Here is a 21156-nt window from a genome sequence, read left to right as displayed (position 1 = left end):
GAATGGTTTTCTCTGTTATGAGCCACTTCCCCAAAGTTCCCCTACCATTTCTTAGAATTGGTGGCAGCACAGCTGTGTGTTGCATTCACAAACTTAGACTGGTATGTTGCTTGAGAGAAGTGATTGTGTAAGAATGTTTGTCTGTGGCACCGTTAAAGGCTTTGTTATGTGTGCACACAGTCCCTTTCATGGCTAAGGTGTACAGAGCAGTGACTATCACTGCGACCAGTTTACTTACCCTGTAAACCCAGGGCTCCTGTTTGGGGATCTCACAAAACTCCAGTGGGGTGGTCCAACAGCAGGGGGGTGGGGGCAGGGAGGGTCCAATAGCCATGCAGATTAGGGGATGAATAGAGTGAGAGAAGGGGTCTTAAGGAAGAGTGGCGGGATTCCCATTCGTTATCTCCAAGGGCTCTTTATGTGGGGAAGTGTAGAAAAGGCTAGATATATACAGTGTGGAATTTTGGAAAAACTGAAAGATATTTTTAATAGACACTTGATTTAGGCAAGACAGGTGTTTTACTGCCCATAGCGTTTCTGAAGGAAAGGAGATTCACTGAGGACAATCTCTCAGCATGCAACAGACCTGACATTCTTAATCTGAGAGTCAGCTGACAGAGAAAAAATAACACAGGTAGGATTTGGTGAGTTTTGTATAATCTCTTCATGAAATATCAGAGCAGAAAATTATATACAGCGATATATATTACTTCTCTGATCAAGATGTGGTTCAAAAATGCTGATAAAGTAAAAGATTGTGTGTCATTTTTCTAATGCTTCATTTATAATGATAATACATTGTTTTATTTATAAAGTGCATTATCAATTAAAAATAATATAACTTCATAACAGTCAGAGTTTAGACTCCTAATAGGTAGACTGAAGGAAAAACGTAACTGATCAATAAATGCAGTAAACTCAGTAAATGCATTAAGTATTAAGTGCAAAAAGGCAATACATAATTTAAAGGATTTTTAAAGGATATAATTAAATATTCAGTATTATCTTAAATATGAGTTCCTACATTTCACACCTCTTCATATCCTGTTTTTTGCAGGAAGCTTGGCTGAGATTTTAGATAAAATGATCTGAAACAGGATGTATGCCTTATCAGTTTGTTGACAGTGAGAAAAAAGAAGGAAGCAATTTGATCATCTTGGAGACAATCACTGGAAGACAAAGTCAAGATGTGCTTCTTTAATGACACCAAATTGTGAACACCTAGAAGCCTATTACTGTGCCTGCATAAGCCTCTACTCTTGGTTGTTTCTCCATGTCTGAGCTGGAGTGGTCTGCTGCCTCTCCCTCCCCCCTCTCCCAGTGCGACTACAGCGAGTGGCGTGCCACGCGGGTGCTGATTCCAGCTGTTTACCTCCTCGCCTTCGTGGCTGGAACACTGGGTAATGGTCTAGTGCTGTGGGTGTACCTGGACCGTCGTGCCAGAGGCCGCATGAGAAAAGGCAGCTGCTCCAACTCTGAGCAGACCCAGGAAGCGTCTCACAGCACCTCTCGATCCTCCCGCTCCGTTACGGAGTCACTGATCGCCAGCCTGGCCTTGGCTGACCTTGTGTTTGTCACGACACTCCCGCTGTGGGCAGTGTACACGGCGCTGGACTACCACTGGCCCTTCGGCAGTGTGCTCTGTCGCATCAGCAGCTATCTGGTGGCTCTCAACATGTATGCCAGCGTGTTCTCTCTGACCAGCCTCAGTGTGGAGCGCTACTGCGTGATCGTACAGGGCCGCAACAGCAACGGTGCACGTAGCAGAGCTGCTGCCAGGGCACGGCAGGTCGTAGGAGGCGTGTGGACAGCAGCCTGTGTCCTGGCACTTCCTGCACTGCTTCTACGAACCGTGCGAGAGGTGCACTTGGAGGGTGGCTCCGACGGTGACTGGCCAGAGGAGGGTGAGGCTGGTGCCACACATTGCTTATGTGACATGGACTACTCCAGTGTGGTGTCTGCTGACCTCGACCCTGCCACACGGGAGCAGGCAGAGCTGCTGTGGTCCACGGTGCTGGGCTTGAAGTCAACCCTACTGGGCTTCCTGCTTCCTCTCACTGTGCTGCTGCTATGTTACTGCTCGCTGGGGAGGCTCCTCTCCCAGCACTTCAGCCTGGGTCCCCGGCCCGACCGGCCTCGGCAGCGCAGGCTCCTGCGTGTCATCACCTCCCTTGTCCTGGCCTTCTTCCTCTGCTGGCTGCCCTTTCACACCAACAAAACCCTCTCAGCACTGGTGGAACTGGGCTTCCTGCCCTACTCCTGTGACTTTGACCAGTGGCTGATGGGAGCACACCCATACGCCATCTGTCTGGGCTACGCCAACAGCTGCCTCAACCCTCTGCTCTACACTTGCTGTGACCCAGCCTTCCGGCGCTACTGCCGCGCCGTTGCCCATCGCATCTGCAGGCAGCAGGGGAGAGAGTCCCCCAGCAAAAGCTCCGTCATACAGTCAGGGACAAAGGGAGAGACAGAAGAGGAGGTAGTGCGAGACAGAGTTATGGAGGGACAGGGAGACACAGCTCCAGCATAGTAAAAGAGCACCAAAGTGTATTGTTTGGAGGGACTTTAAATGACTTTAGTCCACATTTTGGACTACATGAAAAAAAACCAACAGCAAGTAATGCTGATTAATTCTGTATTTCTATATTCAGAACATAGCAATTGGGACTAGACACCGAGGTGATGGGTTACTGTGTTTAAGATGAAGGAAACTGTGGGCCAAGATCTAGACCTGTGTTTGTTCCTTTTGTGCACCTCTACAGAAAGATGAGTAGATACATAGAACATATCTTATTCTCAACATCTCTTAAGTAGTATTTTGTATAAGTAAATTTCACATTTTGCTTGAGACAAATTCATGTTTAAATAAAGGGGATTTCCACATTTCCAAAGCTTGACCTTTTTTAACCACTGTAGCATATGTGAAGACATTTGTTGCAACAGTCATAAAATATATATGCTATATGCTTAATGTGCTTGTTCGTCATTGTTTGATAACGGACATTCAACTGTGCTTGAAAATCAAATTTACATGTGAAATAAATCATGAAGTGCATCCATGGAAAAAAGTAACTTTTTAATGGATTTTCACAAACAGCTAACTGAAAAACACCAGGTGGTCATTACTAGCCAATCGATTCCAATAGGCTGAAGACATGGTTTATCTGGACACTCAGCAGTGTATTATTTTTTCTCACACACACACACACACACACACACACACACACACACACACACACACACACACACACACACACACACACACACACACACACACACACACACACACACACACACACACACACACACACACACACACACACACACACGTTTAAGCATAGTACTGCAGGTTCGCCTTCTTCTTAGCCTGTACCTCCAGAATACCCTCCATGTAGTCTTCATGATTTAGCTCTGTGGCACCGCGACGCAGTGCAATCATGCCCTAGAAAACAATGTACGCGCACACATTAAAAACCTGCTATGACACACAAACACATGACAAATACTGATGAGAATGATGATACAAGACTGATGTAATGGAAATCTTTCACAGATGACCAAGAGGCTGGCTGTTCCACACCAAAACATTCAATAAGCAAAATAAATGTATGTACATTTCAAAAACACTTTTATTTAAAGCCCATTGATCTGATGGCACAGCAGTTACTGAAAAACATTAATAAAAAGTGATAACTATACCTTTGGCCAACCTTTTTATTCAAATAAGAATATTTTCAATTACTGAATGACTACTTAAGTGGGGTGTCAGCTACACTGTAGGTTTAATCCAAATCTGAAGAGTACTTACTGCCTCCACACATACTGCTTTACACTGGGCTCCATTAAAGTCATCTGTGCAGCGGGCCAGTTCCTCATAGTTTACATCAGGGCTGGACACACACACACACACACACACACACGCACGCACGCACGCACAGAGAGCGGGGGGGGGGGGGGGGGGGGGGGGGGAAGAGAGAGAGAGAGAGAGAGAGAGAGAGAGAGAGAGAGAGAGAGAGAGAGAGAGAGAGAGAGAGAGAGAGAGAGAGAGAGAATTCTGAATGAAAACATTTGCTGAGTTTCTCAGAAACTGCTGATTTAGGCAATATTGATGTCTTTTATAGCTAAACATATCTGATTAATACTGTCGGCGGGCCCCATTCTGGTGTTCTTGCCCCACTGAATCATCACCATGTACCTGACGTTCATTTTGCGTGAGTGGATCTGCATGATGCGAGCGCGGGCCTCTTCGTTCGGCATTGGGAACTCGATCTTGCGGTCCAGCCGGCCAGAGCGCAGCAGTGCAGGGTCCAGAATGTCAACCCTGTTAGTGGCAGCGATGACCTGAAATGACAAACTTGCAGGATGTGCAATCAGGACCAAAATCTACATGAGCTATGGACCCCAAACAGAGTGTGTGATGGTACGCAAGCCGTGGAAACCATTTATCTGTGTTGCACTGATGTTCTTTGAAATTTGCTGACAAATGACAAGCCTTTGAAATGGTTTGATTCCTAAAGTAATGATACTGATTCAGGCTAAATTACTTAAATTAACAAAATTACATCTTTAAATTTGCCAGTTGGCTAATCAATCACTCAATCAATTAAAATATGGATCAGAAATGCACAAAACAGTATAAATGAACCTCACAACTCCTAAACACCAAATAGCAGATGATGCCAACATCTAGACATTTATGAGGTACTTATATCAACACACAGCTGGTGTGAGTGCTTAACCATGTGCCTGTACCTTGACTTGCATGTTGGGCTGGAAGCCATCTAGCTGGTTCAGTAGCTCCAGCATGGTCCTCTGCACCTCTCTGTCTCCAGCCTTCTCGCTGTCAAAGCGCTTAGTGCCGATGGCATCCAGCTCATCGATAAAGATGATGGAAGGGGCTTTCTCCTTAGCCAGTGCAAAGGCGTCACGCACCAGCTTTGCGCCGTCTCCTATGAACATCTGCACCAGCTGAGGGCCTGCCAGCTTCAGGAATGTTGCCTAATACAGGGAACAGCAAAGACAGAAGGACCACAATGAGACAGTTAAAGACAGGCCAGCAGTTCTCCAGCATGATGTACAGTTATATGAATTCATCTGAACAATAATAACAACAACATCAAAGCCTTATGTTTAAACAGAGACATAGTTTTGAATGGTACATCACATACAACACCTTCTCATAAGAGTCAGCACAAGACGTTTTCTCTCTCGACTGCATGAAGGTTTGCAACTCTATGGCCTGCATTAGCCTACCTGAGCGAGAAAGGTTACAGTGGCAGCCTGTATTGTTGGCCACTGATCTTAAAGGGAAATATAATCTTATAGGGAAAACACTAATTGCACTTTGGATTTGAGGTTGATGACAAAAAAAAAAAAAAAAAGGATTATCTACATGAAGCAATACGCCAAGTTTGGGAAGATAAGATAGAGATATATATATATATATATATATATATATATATATATATATATATATATATATATATATATATTAATATATATTATATATATATATATATATATATATATATGGACAAAAATACTGGGACACGCCTCTTAATCATTGAATTCTGGTGTTTCATTCAGTCCCACTGATATCAAGCACCTATGCATGCAGCCTGCTTTACAAACATTTATAAATGAATGGGTCATTCTAAAGAGGACACTGAATAGAATACCACCATTGCAACATGTCAGTTCATGAAATTTCTTTCCTCCTAGAAATTCCAGTCTGTGGACTGTGGCTCACACTTCTCCTTCTGGCAGTCTGATGGATGAGTCTGGGTTTTAAATTCCAGAATAGAGTTACCTGCCTGATTGTTTTGTGCCAACTGAAAGGTTTGGTGGAGGAGGGATAATGCTATGGGGTTGTTTGTGGCCAAAGATGGCCAAGGCCCCATAGTTCAGTGAAGAGAAATATTAATGCTTTAGCACACCTAAACAATTTGGACAAATATATGCTCCTAACTGTGGGAGCATAGTTTGGGGAAGGTCCTCTTCTGTTCCAGCATGACTGTGCCCCATGAAGGCATGGTTGGGTGAGTCTGGTGTAAAAGAACTTGACTGGCCCACACAGAGTCCTGACTTCAACCCCATCAAACACCTTTGAGATGAACCAGAATGGAGATTGCGATTTCGTCCAACATCAGTATCTGACCTCACCAATGCTCTTCAAAATGAATGGGCAAAAGATTCGACACTCAAATCTTGTAGAAAGCCTTCTCAGAAGATTGGAAACTTTAATAGCTGCAAAGGAGGGGATGACACCAACTCCATATTCGTACTGACAACACTTTATCCATATTGGGCAAGTGTAAATATAATTCACACAAACCATGCCAAGCTTGTGGAAAGTATGTCTGCCCTCACACACATATGTGAGCCAATCAACACTTGATGGCACTTCCATGGTATTTGTAGGTTAATGACAGACTCTTGCTATGTGTAAAACTATAATAAAAATTTTTTAAAAATCTGAAATAAAAAAGATATTGAATAACAAACACATAATAAGATGTCCTATCATCTTCCAGTGACACACTGCCTGGCCACTGCATCAGTACTGTGTTGGACCCTCTTTTACCTTCAGAACTGACTTAATTCTTTACAACAAAGATTCAACAAGGTTCTGGAAACATTCCTCAGAGATTTTGATCCATATTGATATCATCATAGTTGATGCAGATTTATCAGCTAAACATCCATGATGCGAATCTCCCATTCCACCACATCCCAGAAGGTGCTCTACTGGACTGAGTATCTGGCATTTAGCTGAGACTTATCCAAAGTAACTTACAATTAGGACTGAATTTTATGAGCAATTGAGGGTTAAGGGTCTTATTCAGGGGCCCAACAGCAGTAACCCATCAGTGGTGGGACTTGAAACTGGCAACCTCCTGATTACTAGGCAAATACCTTAAGCACAGAGTTACCACTGCCCTTGTACAGTGCCACATTACCTGTCTGGAAATCGCCAGGTACACTGCAGTCATAAAGGGATGGACATGGTCAGGAATTATCAGGTAGGCTGTAGTGTTTAAATGATGCTCAACTGGCATTAAGGGGCTCAACGTTTGACGAGAAAATTTCCCCAACATCCTTTCATCACCACCAGCAGTCTGAACCATTGATACAAGGGAGGATGGATCCATTCTTTTATGTTGTTTAGACCAAATTCTCACCCTACCATCCAGATGAAGTTTTTCCAATCTTCTGTTGTCCTATTTGGTGAGCCTGTGTGAACTGTAGCCTCAGTTGCCTGTACTTAGCTGACAGGAGTGGTACCTGGTGTGGTCTTCTGCTGCAGTAGCTTGTCTGCTATGTGTTGTGTGTTCAGAGATGCTAATCTGCACACCTCAGTTGTAATAAGTGGTTATTTGAGTAACTGTTGCCTTTCTATCAGCTCAAACCAGTCTGGCCATTCTCCTCCAACCTCTGGCATCAACAAGGCATTTTTGACCAGAGAACTGCCGCTCACTGGATACTTGAATTTTCAGACCTTTCTCTGTAAACCCTAGGGATGGTTTTGCATGAAAATCCCAGATGATCACCAGTTTCTGAAATACTCAGTCCAGCCCGTCCATCACCACCATTAAACATTCAAAGTCACTGAATGTCCCCATTCTGATGCTCAGCTTGAATATCAGCAGCTCATCTTGACCATGGCTACACGCCTAAAAGCACTGAGTTGCTCACATGATTAACTGTATCAACGGGCAGTTGAACAGGTGTACCTAGGAGGATGCCGTCAACACTATTAAAAAGCTTGAGATCTGTTAATGGGATTGCTTGCACATGGCTGTCTTCTGCAATTTCAGTATTTTAGATAGCAATACTGGCTTTCTCAGCCTGAACCAGATGAATGTATGTGCTTGAGTCCCCAAATTAAACACAGCCCTACCCCAGTCCGTTCCAACACAGCCCTACCTTGGTCTGTGCAGCGCAGGCTCTGGCCAGCAGGGTTTTTCCCGTGCCTGGTGGTCCGTACATCAGAACACCCTTTGGGGGCTGGATGCCCAGATTCTCAAACTTCTCCTTGTGGTTCATGGGTAGGACAATCGCCTCCACCAACTACACCCACACACGATACATACACAGTGCGCGTGCGCACACACGCACGGAGACAGTATCAATTCAACCAACTATACACACAGTAATCATTTTCACTATTATAGTCCTGGAATTTTATGGAAGCCCTTCCATTACATTTTTTCTCAAAAACAAATGGGACAGAACTGACTGATATAATCACAGGGTATTCATTTCATAACATATAGGTGAAGAACCAATCAATGCTAATGCTCTTGTACCTCCTGGATCTGTTTGTCCAAGCCACCAATATCACTGTACTGCTCAGTAGGCCTCTCATCTACCTCCATGGCCTTCACTCTAGAGTCATATTCAGTGGGCAGTGTCTCCAGAATCAAGTATGAGTCCTTATTGACACCCTGCAAGCACATATATGCACATAAACACACACACAAACAAGTTTGACCTGTAACAAAACCAAGAACTCTTCCAGTCTTTATCCAAAGATCCTTTCCTGTTGAGGGAGCTGCTGGATATGGTCACTCACCACAAGATCTCCAGGCTTCAGCTTCTCAGCATCCACCAAGCCGATCACAGGAAGGAAATACGTCTGCAGGCATTCCAGCAACATACATCAGTACATGTCAATAACAAAAAGAGCCAAATGAACAAGGAAACAGCCAGCATATTAATGATCTAGTAAAAATACTCTTGCATTAAAATGAATCAGTCCCTTATTGTGCTGTGAGGGAAGAGGATGTCACCACTGTTGGACCCACCTGCCTCGTGGACGTTTTTATGACAGCACACTTTCCCTTCCTCTGGGAGTCCAGATCGATATTGGCCCCATCCTCCTCCTGGTCATTTGGGTCCACATCCAGCAGCTGGAAATCACAAAGACAAGGTCAAGACACACATCCCGCATCACTTCCACAAGACAGGTCGCCTCAGTGCACAACACAAACCCAACGTTTATTTTTAAAAGAAACAATTGCACACTGCAGTATGACTCTCAATGAATGACTGTACACCGGCCATTTAAGCTACAGGTGAGAGTATTAACTCATGTACAAATGTGGTGCAGGTTTGTACAATTAAGCAATACCAGTCTGACAGGGTAGTTATAAGTATGTGATAAAGTAATGTGAAGTGTTATCTGCTGCATGTACATGAATTGGTCTGACAACAATAACAACAATATTATTATTATTATTATTATTAGTTGCATTTATATAGCGCCTTTCTCAAACTCGGACGCTTTACAAATAACGCCTTTTTAAATTTTAAATTCCAACTCCTTTCCGTTTGCTGATTTTTAAAAACTAACCTGTTTAAAAGTATCAGACCTTAAAAAACCCATACAAATTTACTGTTAAATTATTAGACACAAAAACGGTTAAGAAGACTGAATCAAAATCTGCTCTCTCATGTTGTTCAGAAAAACCTACTGAATGTCCTGCAGACAGAGATCAGCTTATTCACAAGACTGTCAAAGGAGAATTTAATCACAAATTCTTTTCCAAAGATTTGGTCTAACCTGTGAGGAGAAATCCAGAATCCTCAAGATAGGCTTGTCAAATTTGCTTAGGTGCCTTACCTCTATGACATTGGAGACGAGGTAGGGTAGAGTCTTATTCACTTTAATTTTCTCTGTGTTTTCTTTAATCTTGTCTTTCATAGCTTGCAACTCGTGGGTGACTCGCAGCACTTCACTCTTCATGATCTGATACCAAACAAAGGACGTTGAGCGCTCAGTAATAGTAATTTTCACTTAGCTAGGTAACCAGCCCACTTTTTCCATTACCAACATTAAAAACCCGTACCTTTATTTCACTATCCAGGAGTCGTGTCCGCTGCACGATTTCCTCAGTAGACATCTTTAAGACTTCCTCACCAATCCCATCCTGTGAACAGCCACAGGTTCGGTTCTGATTTATTCAGCTGTGGTGGGTTTTTTTTGCTTGTTTTTTATTACACTTAGCTAGTTAGATTCCTTTCTCAGTTCTTTCACTGATTTTCTAAGCTCACCTCATGTGAATACACTCTTTATTCCTTAGCAGATAAAAGCTTCAACTACAGCCACTGTTAAAAACCTAGCTAGCGTTAGTCACCTAGCAACCATGCTGACTATAGCTAGGTTCATCAAACGGTTTTGTTTTGCAAACAGCCGTACGTAATTACATTTACCGTTATCTTACCAATACTAAGTCCACGAAGCTACAAGTTTTTGTTTTTATATTCTCTAGCTACATTGTTCTGAACGGATTTGTGTTCCAAACGTGAACCACCTCAAAAATTTCACTGTGTCATGCTAGAGGACTGAACAGTTAGCATGCTAAGATCTGGGTTAACTAACTAGCTTAGAGTCCTCGGAAGCTAGGATTTTCTCTGACGGACGCTGCTACGGCATTCTTTTAAAAACTTCCATCTACAAACAATATAATTACAGAAAGTTAAAACAAACCTCCACTTCGTCCCAAACTGATCTGTCATTCAGAGACGACATCTTGAAGCGACTGACCGCTTCCTCGCTTGCTGGTGTTCACAGCTTTAACCTCCACCGTTAAGGACGCCTGCCACCTTCTGGGTCGGAGGCGCAGTACGGACCTCTCAAAAACATTTTGGCACGCTTTCTCCGGAGCAGTTTCTTCATATATTTTTGTTTTAATACACAATCGTGTAATACCCTCATATGATAACAATCGAGAAATCCTGTATTTGAGTGCATATGATACAAAGTTATTATAATTAAAGCAACAAGATTGGTTGGAAAACACATGAAGTATCACAGTTTTCTAAGTGCACAACTTATTGATTTGTTCTTAAAATTGAAAAACGTTGACACTATTCTACTCACTGGTGTGTTGACTTGATGTCAAAAAGCTGAGTTTATTGCAAACCACCTTTTCTTCTAAGAAGGGTGCTATATAAGTAACTTCATTCATACTGCAGTCTTATTTATGCTTTCAATATCAGTATATTTCAGATTTCTGGCTAATTACATTTAAATATATAATTTGCTTGTTCCTTACCAAGAGAAATACTAACCCACTTTCTGGATGACATTTTTTCCACCAACTATTGTTCAGTGGGTATGTCCAGTTGGTTAGCCATCATTACCATCTGATCCGGAAGTCCCACAGCATCTTAGCATGGTCATTTTCCACCACCTTTGAGGGTGTATCCCACTTTAACTTCCAGCCCATACTTGGCAGATGTTTCTGTACAACTACCTGGTTATGGTGTTCCAGTATCTTGCACCTCACTCTTATGTGCTTTCTGCATCAGTCTGCATCCAGGGTCCTGCCTGGTATAGATCCCAATCACCATTGATCTTATATTCAGCACTTGTTCCCGTGGTGCCATGATGACTGCCTCTTTGCTGTCTTTCAATAGTTATGAGTGTCTTGTATTTATTCCAGTAGCCCACTGACAGACCTTGTTGACCCAGGTGACGTCTGAGCCGGTATGACACGCTTACTGCAATCTCTCACTGTTAATGAGGTAGGTGGGCAAGGTTAAGGCCTTTGTCTAAGGGACCACACTGGAGATGCACTGATTAGGATTCAAACCCCCAACCTCCTGTACAAAAGTCAGCCAACTGTCCAGCCATCAAGGTCAAACGAATTCCATCTAAAACCTCAGAACATACCAGACATCTTCATGTAACAATTGTGACAATTTAAATAAAAATCAAATACCTTACATACATGTAAACATCCATGTGACAACATGATGGAAGTAACATACAAACATGGTCAACAGATCAAGAAAAGGCAAACTAAGATTTATTTGGATCAATGACGACGTTAATACAAATATACAACGGAAAACCCGCCTGACCACAAGGGGAGCTGTGGAGAGCAGAGAGGGTGCGAGAGCACAAGCCCCCACATGGCGCACTGAGAAAACACACACACACACACACACACACACACACACACACACACACACACACACAGAGAGAGAGCGCGAGAGAGCGAGCGAGCGAGCGAGAGAGAGAAAGAGAGAGAGAGAGAATATGAATATGGGTGCTCTCTCCAAGGGCTCAACAGCTGCTTGTCCCACAGCTGGTATGCCAGGCAGAAGATATTTAAACACAACTCATTTCAAGAGCTACATGCACAGCTCTGGCACAGAAAGTTCTCTATACTATCCATCACTCAGTCAACGTGAATGAAAGCTGGGAGACGAAAACATCTTGATCGATAAGTACTTTCCAATGAAACTCCAAAGCAAAAGGTAATGCTTAGAACTGTTCCTCTGTACTACCATTGTAATATTATTGAAATTTTAAGATGATCTGTATAAGAACATCTGACAAAAATGTCTAAAATGTAAATGTAAACTGTTCACCCCATCTCCCCTGCCCCAGGGCTAGGAAAAATATCAGATTGGCTGACTTTAAAACACCAGTATTGAGGTTGGTTTCCTTGTGGCATGTATACAAATTATTACACATATTAAAATAAAGCTTTTTATGTTTCTAAATCAAAACAACTCCATGTGAAAACAATGGAAATTTAATTTTTTGGAAGCTGACAGACAGGGGAAAAAAAAAAAAAAAATCAAACAAGTACATATAAAGAATTAGGAGTTCCCCCACCCCTACTCAACCCCGACTCTCAGACCACCTGGTTTATATTATCATAATTAAAGACTATGGTGTTGGTGATCCATTCAGTAAAATCGCTTCTGGGCAGAGGCATATGTCTTCCCCACTGGTAACTTCCTGAAGAATAAACTGTTACCTCTGCTCATATTGCACTGAGAGAGAGAGAGAGAGAGAGAGAGAGAGAGAGAGAGAGAGAGAGAGAGAGAGAGAGAGAGAGAGAGAGAGAGAGAACACATCAGTCTTATTCTTTCAGAGCAGACCTAAAGCCAGGTTCTGGGCATGTCATTTTTAGCTGTTTAGCTCTATTCACCCCATGAACCAATAACTAGTAGAACCACCTTTAGCAGCAACACCATGGCTCTTTTTCGCAGTCTCTCTGAGCATTGCCTGATCTGACCTTGGGGTGAAATCTGCTGAGATATTCACTCCTGGGAAGATTGGCAACTGTCTTGAATGTTTTCCACTTGTGATTAATCTTGCTCACTGCAGAATGAAGAACTTTGTTTGGAAATGGCCTTTTTACCCATGACAGATTGACTGGTAGCAATAATTGCTTCTCTAAGACAATTGCTGATGTCTTTCCTCCTTGGCATTGTGTAAACACAGACCTGAATGCAAACTTCCAAAACATTTGCATATAGAGGTGATCACACTTGCTTATGATTGCTTAAATCAAGGGCAGAACCTGGCTGCTGTTTACCCTCTTAATTCATATGGAAGCCATAAGGGTGTACTTACTGCATTTTGGCCTTGATTTTTGTTAAATAATGACATGGTGTAATTTGTCATGTGTTGTTCTAAGGATGTATTTGCCTAATTTTAAGACTAAGGACCAGATGGTTTTTATTAATGTCCTTATACGTAAAACTACAGATTTTTGTGCTCCAACTGTAGGAGTATAATTGAAGCATGGGCAAATGAAGATATGCTGGTTGAACAGATAAGTGGAACTGAAACGAAGGGTAACTGCTTTTGGAATTTTGGAACTTGTTCAGAACCAATACCAGACTTCACTAACACAACATTACTAGTGTCATGCACATGAGAGGTGGGGCCTGAAACAGTGCGGGTGTGTCTGCGTGCTGACCTCTCTGCTCAGGTGTCTCCAGCAGTCGACCCAGGTGGGGTAGACTGCAGCATAGGGTGGGAGACCCCCAGCCAACCTAAAACACAGAAAATGGTACTGGTCTTGACCTTTGTCAAGGCATTTCTTCCTACTAAGAAAAGACAGGGAAGCACCTAGAGCTAGTCTTACAAAAAGTAGCCCATTAAAGCACTGCAAACAGGAACCCAGGCACTAACCTTGCTTAAACTGGGTCACAGCCCAATAACAAAATAGAGTTTCAAAAAATTAATTGCATAAACTATTTTGAAAACTATATATATACACACACACACACACACACTACATATTCAAAACTACATCTGCAGTCTAAGGTCAAGATACCACTCACCCACAGTTATTGACCGCCATTAGGTTGGACACCAACACAAAGGGATATGTGAGCATACTGGCAAAAAACTAGAGATCAACAGAGACAGAAAGACATCAGACTCTCAAAGAACCCTGCAGGTGGAATCCTCAAACGATTCCAGCCTGAGCTACTCACCCCCTCCCCAGTCACAGCCAGTGTTACTCACCCCAGTCATAGCCTGAGAGCAGTTCTTAATCTCCCCTGTGTGACTCATCTACAAGGGACAATAAAACCAGGAATTGCTGGGATTGCTGTAAAACCCATGAAAATGACTCCACATCACTACACTTAGCATTTTGGTGGTTTCTATTACAGAAGTACTGAGTTCCGCCGTGTCCTGGGTTATCATCGGGCACACAGCCCAACAGCACGCAGACTTACTGAGTCATCGATTGCGTATGTGTTGATAAGGTGAGCAAGTATGTTGCAAATCCAGAGAGAGATGATGTCACCGAGAAGACGTGGGATGAGACCACTGTGGGACAGATACACCCACACACACACACACACACACACGTTACTGACTTGACGTCTAACACCCTTATGATCAATAAAGCCAATGTTACTACGTACGCAAAGAATCCAAGGATTCCTTCTTCTCTGTAGATCGTAACAATTGAATCAAAGACACCGCTGAAAATGCCAAAAACAGTGTCAGCAAAATGGAGACATATGTAGAGGACAAGAGGGGTATTGTGCAGGAGACGCAGACTGACCTGTATTTGGCTTCTCTTCCAATAAACTGGACCATACACCGAAGGGTGATCACTGGAAGGATCCATAAAAACATATCACTGATGCAAACACGCACTGTGGTTTGTACAAACTCAGTCAAACTGAAATTCAAATCCAAGAGCAATACCATGGAATGGGTGTGTGAGGATTGTGGCACAGGAGCGTGCTATGACCTCTCTTGTTGTCTGTGACAAGGAGAAAAATCACAGCATGAGTGGATAACACAGCTGACTTGTACAAGCACACAATTGTCAGTATAACCATGAGCTCGTCTGGCTGTAGAAATGATGAAATTAGAGTTGCTAGAAATTCATTCAGTTTAACAAAAATTCAACGATTCACACAGAATCTATACTCACCAGCCACTCCTTGAACATTCTATTTTCTGTCTTTTGGAAGGGGACTGCTTTCAACCCAAGTGTCAAGGATTAATCTAAGAACTACAGCCTCAATCCGCCTGATATATGCTCAACACTCAACCATGACTCTGCCATTTCAGGCAAAGCGTTGTGCTGCTGATCATCTTATACCCGTCTGATAACCATCCTGGTGCTCCACTGAGATAATGACCAGAGACCAATAGAATCCAGGGTGGCTGAAGCCATGCAGGCCACCAGATGCTAAAAGCCATTATGGTACAATACAAACCCCCAGAAACCCAAAACACCTGTATGATAGGTACTTAAAACAATTGCTTGTGAATGTAGATATAAAGTATGTCCTAGGAACAGTTGGTAAGTGCACATACTATAACCAGCAACACCAAGAAGCATCCAAAATTGTGTGAAATTAAACATAAAAAAAACCCAATAAAATGTCAATACACTAATTTGAAAGAGCAATATCAAAAACCAATAAAACAAATGGATAGTTAAACAAATGCCATCAAACAAGTGTTAATATTGTTTTTGTTGTTTATCCAGTAGAAACAACAGCAAATGTCTTCATGCAGTAGTTAAATGTTTGTGGCAGGCAACAGAAGGAAAACTATCTATAGCCATTTCTATTAAGCTTCTGGATGAAACACGCACCTCATTGACTACATGCTCCAGAGAGCCCTCCTCCACTTTCTGGCCACTGCACATAACCTGGGAGAGGAAGAGAGAACTCTGGATAACCAGCCTGACTCAGCTCTTCCTCAATACACTCAAAACACCCTTTTATTATGTTAAAATAAACCAGATGTACATTAAAAAAACAGGGCACTACTAGTGACTTCTGCAGCTCTTATAAATCTTTAGGACTCAAAGAGAACATTACCTCAAAGTTGCTTTCCTGGCATTTCTGGGGAGGACAAAAATATAAGAGTTAGTAAAACTGTTTAAAAAAGGCTTCTCAGCTGTCCGATAGGCACATGTGCTGAACCAGAGCCAAGGTGAGAACAAAGCACCCTGCAGGAGGACAGCAAAACACAACAGACGAACCCTAACTGCATCCCATCACCAGTGCGTGCTCTCATCCGCGGCATGCTGGGCCAAGATACAGCACTGCTTCTAACTCAGGGACTTCAAGGTAAGGACTGATGGAGCCCTATGCTACTGGTACAAAAGGTCCGTCGAGCATACCATACAAAGACAGCTGAAGCCAGTCTTACCTGCAACACTTTACTATGAACAATAGTGCCAACAGTGCCGGCACAGAGTCTGGGGACGAGACCGTTGAACAGGCCCAACTTCCCATCGATCTTTATTATGTGTTTAGCTATTTAAATAAATAAAACATTAAAATAAGAAATGAGTTCAAGCCTAATAATTCAACACACGTAACACTTAACACCAGCCACTGCTAAATGATAGACTACTTCATCACTCTTTGCACTCAGGCAGACAGCAAGCAACCTTTTAGTCACTAAACAAGAAATCACCACACAGCCCTTTTGACGTAACCCAAAGATTCTTTCAAACAACTCGGTTCCTGTCTCATGGGTAGATCAGACAGGTCTCAAGAAGCAGGATACATTCGAATTCAACAATGCTTATGCCAGAACACCAACTTCACTACTTTTTAATAAAAATGTACCCACTGTTTCTTTTTACTATATGAAACTAAAATAAGGATTTAATTAATCTTACCATATGCAAATAATCCTGGAAGCTGATAAACCTGTCTGCCAAACACATTCCTGCCTAGAGTGGGTGGAAGAGGTTCATGTCCAACCTAAGAGTGAGGAGAATAGCATTATAAATGTAGACATTATTCCGGCATGACATTACTACCTCTAAGTGAGGGGCTGGGATTGGAGGCCAAAGGTACTTCACAAGCACCATCCTCACTTTTGAGAAGTGATGTGAAAGTACAGGAGGAGCTCACCCCCCCTTAAACATTGAAATGTAACAAATAAAGGGTTAAACTAGACTTCCAATTACACTAGCCTTACGGATATTTTTATCACAATGTACAAAGTGTGGTCTGAAAGTCATCCAGAATGTGTGGCAACTCCCTTTTTGTCGAAAAGGGAAGCAAACAGGAAGCAGGGTAAAACGCGCAATAGCACAGCTATATGCAAAGACAGACGGTATGTTAAATGTGTGTCTACATAAGCACTTGTGTGGTGGGGTATAAAGCCAAAATACGCAGCAAAGAACTATGACAAGTTCAATAACCTGCGAAACTCTAGGGGGAAAAAAACGAACGCTAAATCACACTAACCCGAACATATGAATTTTCCGTTTAACTAACATTACGGCTAACTCTAATTCTGGCCGTGGTTCGCCTTGGGACGTCTGGTTTTGTGCGGAGGAGTTTATACTGAATGTACTGATCTGCTGAGGAGGATCCGACATGCGGACCGTGACCTGACCTTTAGAACGACAACAAGTCCATGTCAACAGCAGCCCAATTAGCTGATTAAGCTACCTAGCATATATACTGCACTGATAGATAAAATAAAAACTCAGCAACGGCACTGTCACATACAGAGGAGTCAAATTACACTGGACACTTCGGACATAAGAGACCGGGCGACACAATCAGTCAGTCAGTAAGTCAGTCAGTCTCTGACTGCCATGTAAAAGCTAGCGAGCTAACGAGGTATCCGAGCTGACTAGCACAGCTTTAATGATCAAACTCTACCTGGGCGGCCCTTTTTCTTGCGTGTATGTCCTAAATATCCGCACTAGCATCCTTACCTGGACTAAAACCTTGATGTACATAAGAGGGTGAGACAGGACGGTCAGCCCGGACCCCAGAACTATTTGGCCACATGTATCCGCCATTATCGCCGTCCCCCACCAAACAGGACCAGGACTGAGCGCGCGGCCTGCGCACGCAAGAAAGGTTTGACTGCGTGCCCACGTCACGTGACCAGTTCAAGTTGTGGGCGTCAAACACGAAACGAGCGAAGTTAGTGATTCTAGCCACAACAGCGAACGCGAAAATAAAAGTCTCCGTTAAAAACGTTGTTGTATACTTTAAAAGAGAAAGCAGATTTAAATACAAATAATAAGGAGGAATAACATTTAATTAATATTTAATTCGTTTAAAATGTAACAAACAAATTGATAAAATACTGACCAAAAATCCATCCATGAACAAACTGTAGGAAGTTAGTTAACTGTAAAAGCTAGAACCTCAGATTAGTGTGGCTGGGAAATTATTTGGCACTCGCACTTTATTGATCCTGTCACAATCAGGACATATGACGCTGAGAAAAATTTAATTTGTTAAGTAAAATATAGGTCTTCGGACAACTGAGAACACATCTAGTACTAGTTGTGGATTCAAAACTGAAGAAGAGTGAAAAACAGGTCATTCTTTAATTTTGGTTACATAGCCTGTAGTCAAACTAATTTGGCTGGAAAATGCAGTTTTGCGGTGGAACTTTATTTACATTTTCAGCTATTTGCAGATGCTCTTTGTCATCTACTCATCGAATACATTTACATTTATGGCATTTAGCCGATGCTTTTATCCAAAGCAATTTATGTAAATGACATAACAGTGCAATATGTTCAGACATGACATGATATGCTATGCGATGTCTAGACAGACAATAACTCCAGACCATTTGATATAGCCTTACACCTATCATAGGTGTAACACGGCATAGGACAGCATGATATGAGAAAGAGAGAGAACTATTTACAGAAAAGGGAGTCACATTGTAGAGAATTCTAACAATAGTTAACAACTTTAACTTTCATTTTTTCTGCACTTATCCCAGCATGCACTCATACACTGAGCACATAGCTAAATGTTTCACTCACATCAGTTGGACTATAGGGGCATTCTGAGAGGACAGCATCTGGATGTATTCATCAGGTTCACAAACCTTATTTTAAGTGTGTCCAAGTGTCTAAATACTGACATGTCTGGTACTCACACTTACAGGAGGTAATTACCTCAGGAGTGCCGGTATTTACATATACATGGCTGTTATTTTCATCCTAAATCATAAACAGCATTGATAAATTTACCCATTTGTGTCAACTACAGTATTTCCATTATTCCTGAAATAAGTTCATAAAATGATGAGGCTTACCACTTGGCCTGTAAGGTGGAAAGAAATATTACATTTACATCAGTTAGCTAACACTTTTATCCAAAGCAACTTACAGTTAGGAATGAATACAACTTGAGCAATTGACACTTAGGGTCTTGCTCAAGGGTCCAACAGTGGCAACTTAGTAGTGGTGAGACTTAAACTGGCAAACACTGCCCCAACAACAGCCAGTAACATTACTTACCACCGAGTCCATTAGGTCAGTAACATTCCTTTTTACCTAGTCTGTCAAGTCACACAACTGTTGAAACCGGTTGAAACATATTTGCAAATTACCAAGAATACATTAGCTACAACATGGGTTAGAGAAAGAAAATTAGTGAATTGTAAATGCTGTGGACCTCAACAATTTGGGTTACCTTCTACCTAGCACAACTACATTAATACAAGATTGCTTCTTAACACAGCTGCTGAACTATCACTTGATCTTCAAACATGGCTCTCAATGGATTTTGTAGCCTGCATAAACATTTTCAGTATTCTTATAACTAAATTACCTGTTTCATTAAATTTTTCTTAAATGTTCAGAGACCACCTCTTATACATTTAGTCAAAAATAACAAGTTAATGATCTCAAAGAATTAAACCATTAAGAGGTTCCATGTATACTGATTATGTCAGTACTTGTTATGTCCTTGGGACATTACAAGTTTGTTTCTTTCTACTGTGGCGTTAAGATTTGTTTTCCAGGTTAGCCACATGAGGGTGCACTAAGAAAACCAGTGAGCTGCAGACATGACTCGTCACAACGGACAACTTGATTGGCCAACGGGATAATCAACCTCTCCTTAAATACCTGTGTAAGGTATGTGCTGGTGCACCGTGGTGTCTTGTCAGTAGTCACCATGTGTAGTACGGTAGATGCATCTCTGAGTTTGTAATATCACTGTCAGTCATAGATTGCCTTTGAGATCGAGGTGTCTCCTTTTTCTGCCCAGGTTCTTTGAATAGGCCCTTAGAAGTTAGTACTTTGCTGTCTAACAAGCTTCTTAGATAGAGCCTTATGAGTGTACTTGATCTTTAAAGGTGTTATGCACAGGGCCTCGAGTGGTTAGATGTAATGCTTCTCCATTAGGAGTGTTGTGTTGATATAGCCAGTTTCAAAAAGGACTACTGAGAGTCATATACAGATTTTCAGTTGCCAGAAACCTTGAGATTTGTTATTGTTTGAAGTCGTAGGGGTGGATGCTGTGTTCTTTTTGCCTTGCTGCTGTATTTCTGTTTTGTAATAAGGAGTTGAGGTAAGAATGATTGTATTTTATTTTCTTTTGATTCAGGGAAGTTACTGGTAGAATTGCTTTATTAATTTTTGTTTGTTGTATTGGAGTAAAGCCCACCATAAAGAAACTCTTTAGATTCGGTTTATGTTGCTGTTGTTGTATATATTTTGTATGTGGTTTTTTTTACCATATATAAAAAAAACCCCAATAACAATGCATCACTGAAAACGCTGTACAGAGTGCGTCTCCATGTTTTTTATGTTGTACCCTTTTTGGTCCTAGAACTTGAGCATACAAAAGGTGCAGTTATAGGGTCGTAACAGTACTGTATACTGATTACGTTAGTACTGTATACTAATTATGTCCATACTATAAACTGAATATCATGAATTTTGTCATGCCAGTCATCTTCCTCTTTTTGTTGCTAAGTAGATGTGAGACTTTAAAAGAGTAGCTAGCATATAGAAATGACTGAAACAGGAAATCGTCTAACCCTTTTTACTTAGGGACATTCGTTATTAACAGTTGTTAATACACCCCTGTTTTTTTCTCCTCAGTTTGGACAGTTTATGTCAATACTGT

At 41.9% G+C, this 21156-nt stretch overlaps 3 protein-coding genes across 6 annotated transcripts; 1 reads left to right on the top strand and 2 right to left on the bottom strand.

Moving 5' to 3' along the window:
• Nucleotides 1-389: 389 nt before the first annotated feature.
• Nucleotides 390-3242, top strand: aplnr2 (apelin receptor 2). Of its 2 annotated transcripts, none has more exons than XM_027028312.2 (2): nt 390-634; nt 1115-3242. In XM_027028312.2, exon 2 carries the CDS (start codon nt 1274-1276, stop codon nt 2528-2530), a length of 1257 nt encoding a protein of 418 aa, XP_026884113.2. In that variant the 5' UTR covers nt 390-634; nt 1115-1273; the 3' UTR covers nt 2531-3242. The 2 variants fall into 2 exon arrangements, with proteins under 2 accessions (XP_026884113.2, XP_035376989.1); XM_035521096.1 differs by having other exon boundaries at nt 1058-3242.
• Nucleotides 3243-3282: 40 nt separating this feature from the next.
• psmc3 (proteasome 26S subunit, ATPase 3) lies at nt 3283-10580 on the bottom strand. Its single transcript, XM_027028311.2, has 11 exons — nt 10493-10580; nt 9852-9932; nt 9626-9751; nt 8808-8912; nt 8576-8638; nt 8310-8447; nt 7927-8070; nt 4753-4998; nt 4196-4341; nt 3809-3890; nt 3283-3442 (listed from the first exon to the last, which is right to left on the bottom strand). Exons 1-11 carry the CDS (start codon nt 10532-10534, stop codon nt 3332-3334), a joined length of 1284 nt encoding a protein of 427 aa, XP_026884112.1. The 5' UTR covers nt 10535-10580; the 3' UTR covers nt 3283-3331.
• Nucleotides 10581-12491: 1911 nt separating this feature from the next.
• On the bottom strand, nt 12492-18128 carry mtch2 (mitochondrial carrier homolog 2). 3 transcript variants are annotated; one of them, XM_027028296.2, is made up of 13 exons: nt 17982-18127; nt 16926-17010; nt 16448-16554; nt 16114-16137; nt 15885-15941; nt 14981-15038; nt 14835-14886; nt 14692-14751; nt 14500-14593; nt 14285-14332; nt 14098-14165; nt 13731-13806; nt 12492-12795 (listed from the first exon to the last, which is right to left on the bottom strand). In XM_027028296.2, the coding sequence occupies exons 1-13, from the start codon at nt 18066-18068 to the stop codon at nt 12709-12711; spliced, it is 903 nt and encodes a 300-aa protein (XP_026884097.1). In that variant the 5' UTR covers nt 18069-18127; the 3' UTR covers nt 12492-12708. The 3 variants fall into 3 exon arrangements, with proteins under 3 accessions (XP_026884097.1, XP_026884099.1, XP_026884098.1); XM_027028298.2 differs by lacking the exon at nt 16448-16554 and having other exon boundaries at nt 17982-18074; XM_027028297.2 differs by lacking the exons at nt 16448-16554; nt 16926-17010 and having other exon boundaries at nt 17982-18128.
• Between the last annotated feature and the right edge of the window lie 3028 nt (nt 18129-21156).

Source organism: Electrophorus electricus, chromosome 21 (genome assembly GCF_013358815.1).
Source record: "Electrophorus electricus isolate fEleEle1 chromosome 21, fEleEle1.pri, whole genome shotgun sequence".
Lineage (NCBI taxonomy): Eukaryota > Metazoa > Chordata > Actinopteri > Gymnotiformes > Gymnotidae > Electrophorus > Electrophorus electricus.
This window is presented reverse-complemented; position numbering and strand designations above follow the sequence as displayed.

Excerpts from the sequence above, each read along its gene's own strand:
- psmc3 (XM_027028311.2), bottom strand. The coding sequence starts at position 10,534 with ATGTCGTCTCTGAATGACAGATCAGTTTGGGACGAAGTGGAG. Across the intron at positions 9,933-10,492 it reads CAGTTTGGGACGAAGTGGAG|GATGGGATTGGTGAGGAAGT; the intron begins GTTTGTTTTAAC and ends GGCTGTTCACAG. Across the intron at positions 4,999-7,926 it reads CCTGCGCTGCACAGACCAAG|GCAACATTCCTGAAGCTGGC; the intron begins GTAGGGCTGTGT and ends TCCCTGTATTAG.
- mtch2 (XM_027028296.2), bottom strand. The coding sequence starts at position 18,068 with ATGGCGGATACATGTGGCCAAATAGTTCTGGGGTCCGGGCTGACCGTC. Across the intron at positions 15,942-16,113 it reads GCCAGGAAAGCAACTTTGAG|GTTATGTGCAGTGGCCAGAA; the intron begins GTAATGTTCTCT and ends TTCCTCTCCCAG. Across the intron at positions 13,807-14,097 it reads ATGGCGGTCAATAACTGTGG|GTTGGCTGGGGGTCTCCCAC; the intron begins GTGAGTGGTATC and ends TCTGTGTTTTAG.
- aplnr2 (XM_027028312.2), top strand. The coding sequence starts at position 1,274 with ATGTCTGAGCTGGAGTGGTCTGCTGCCTCTCCCTCCCCCCTCTCCCAG.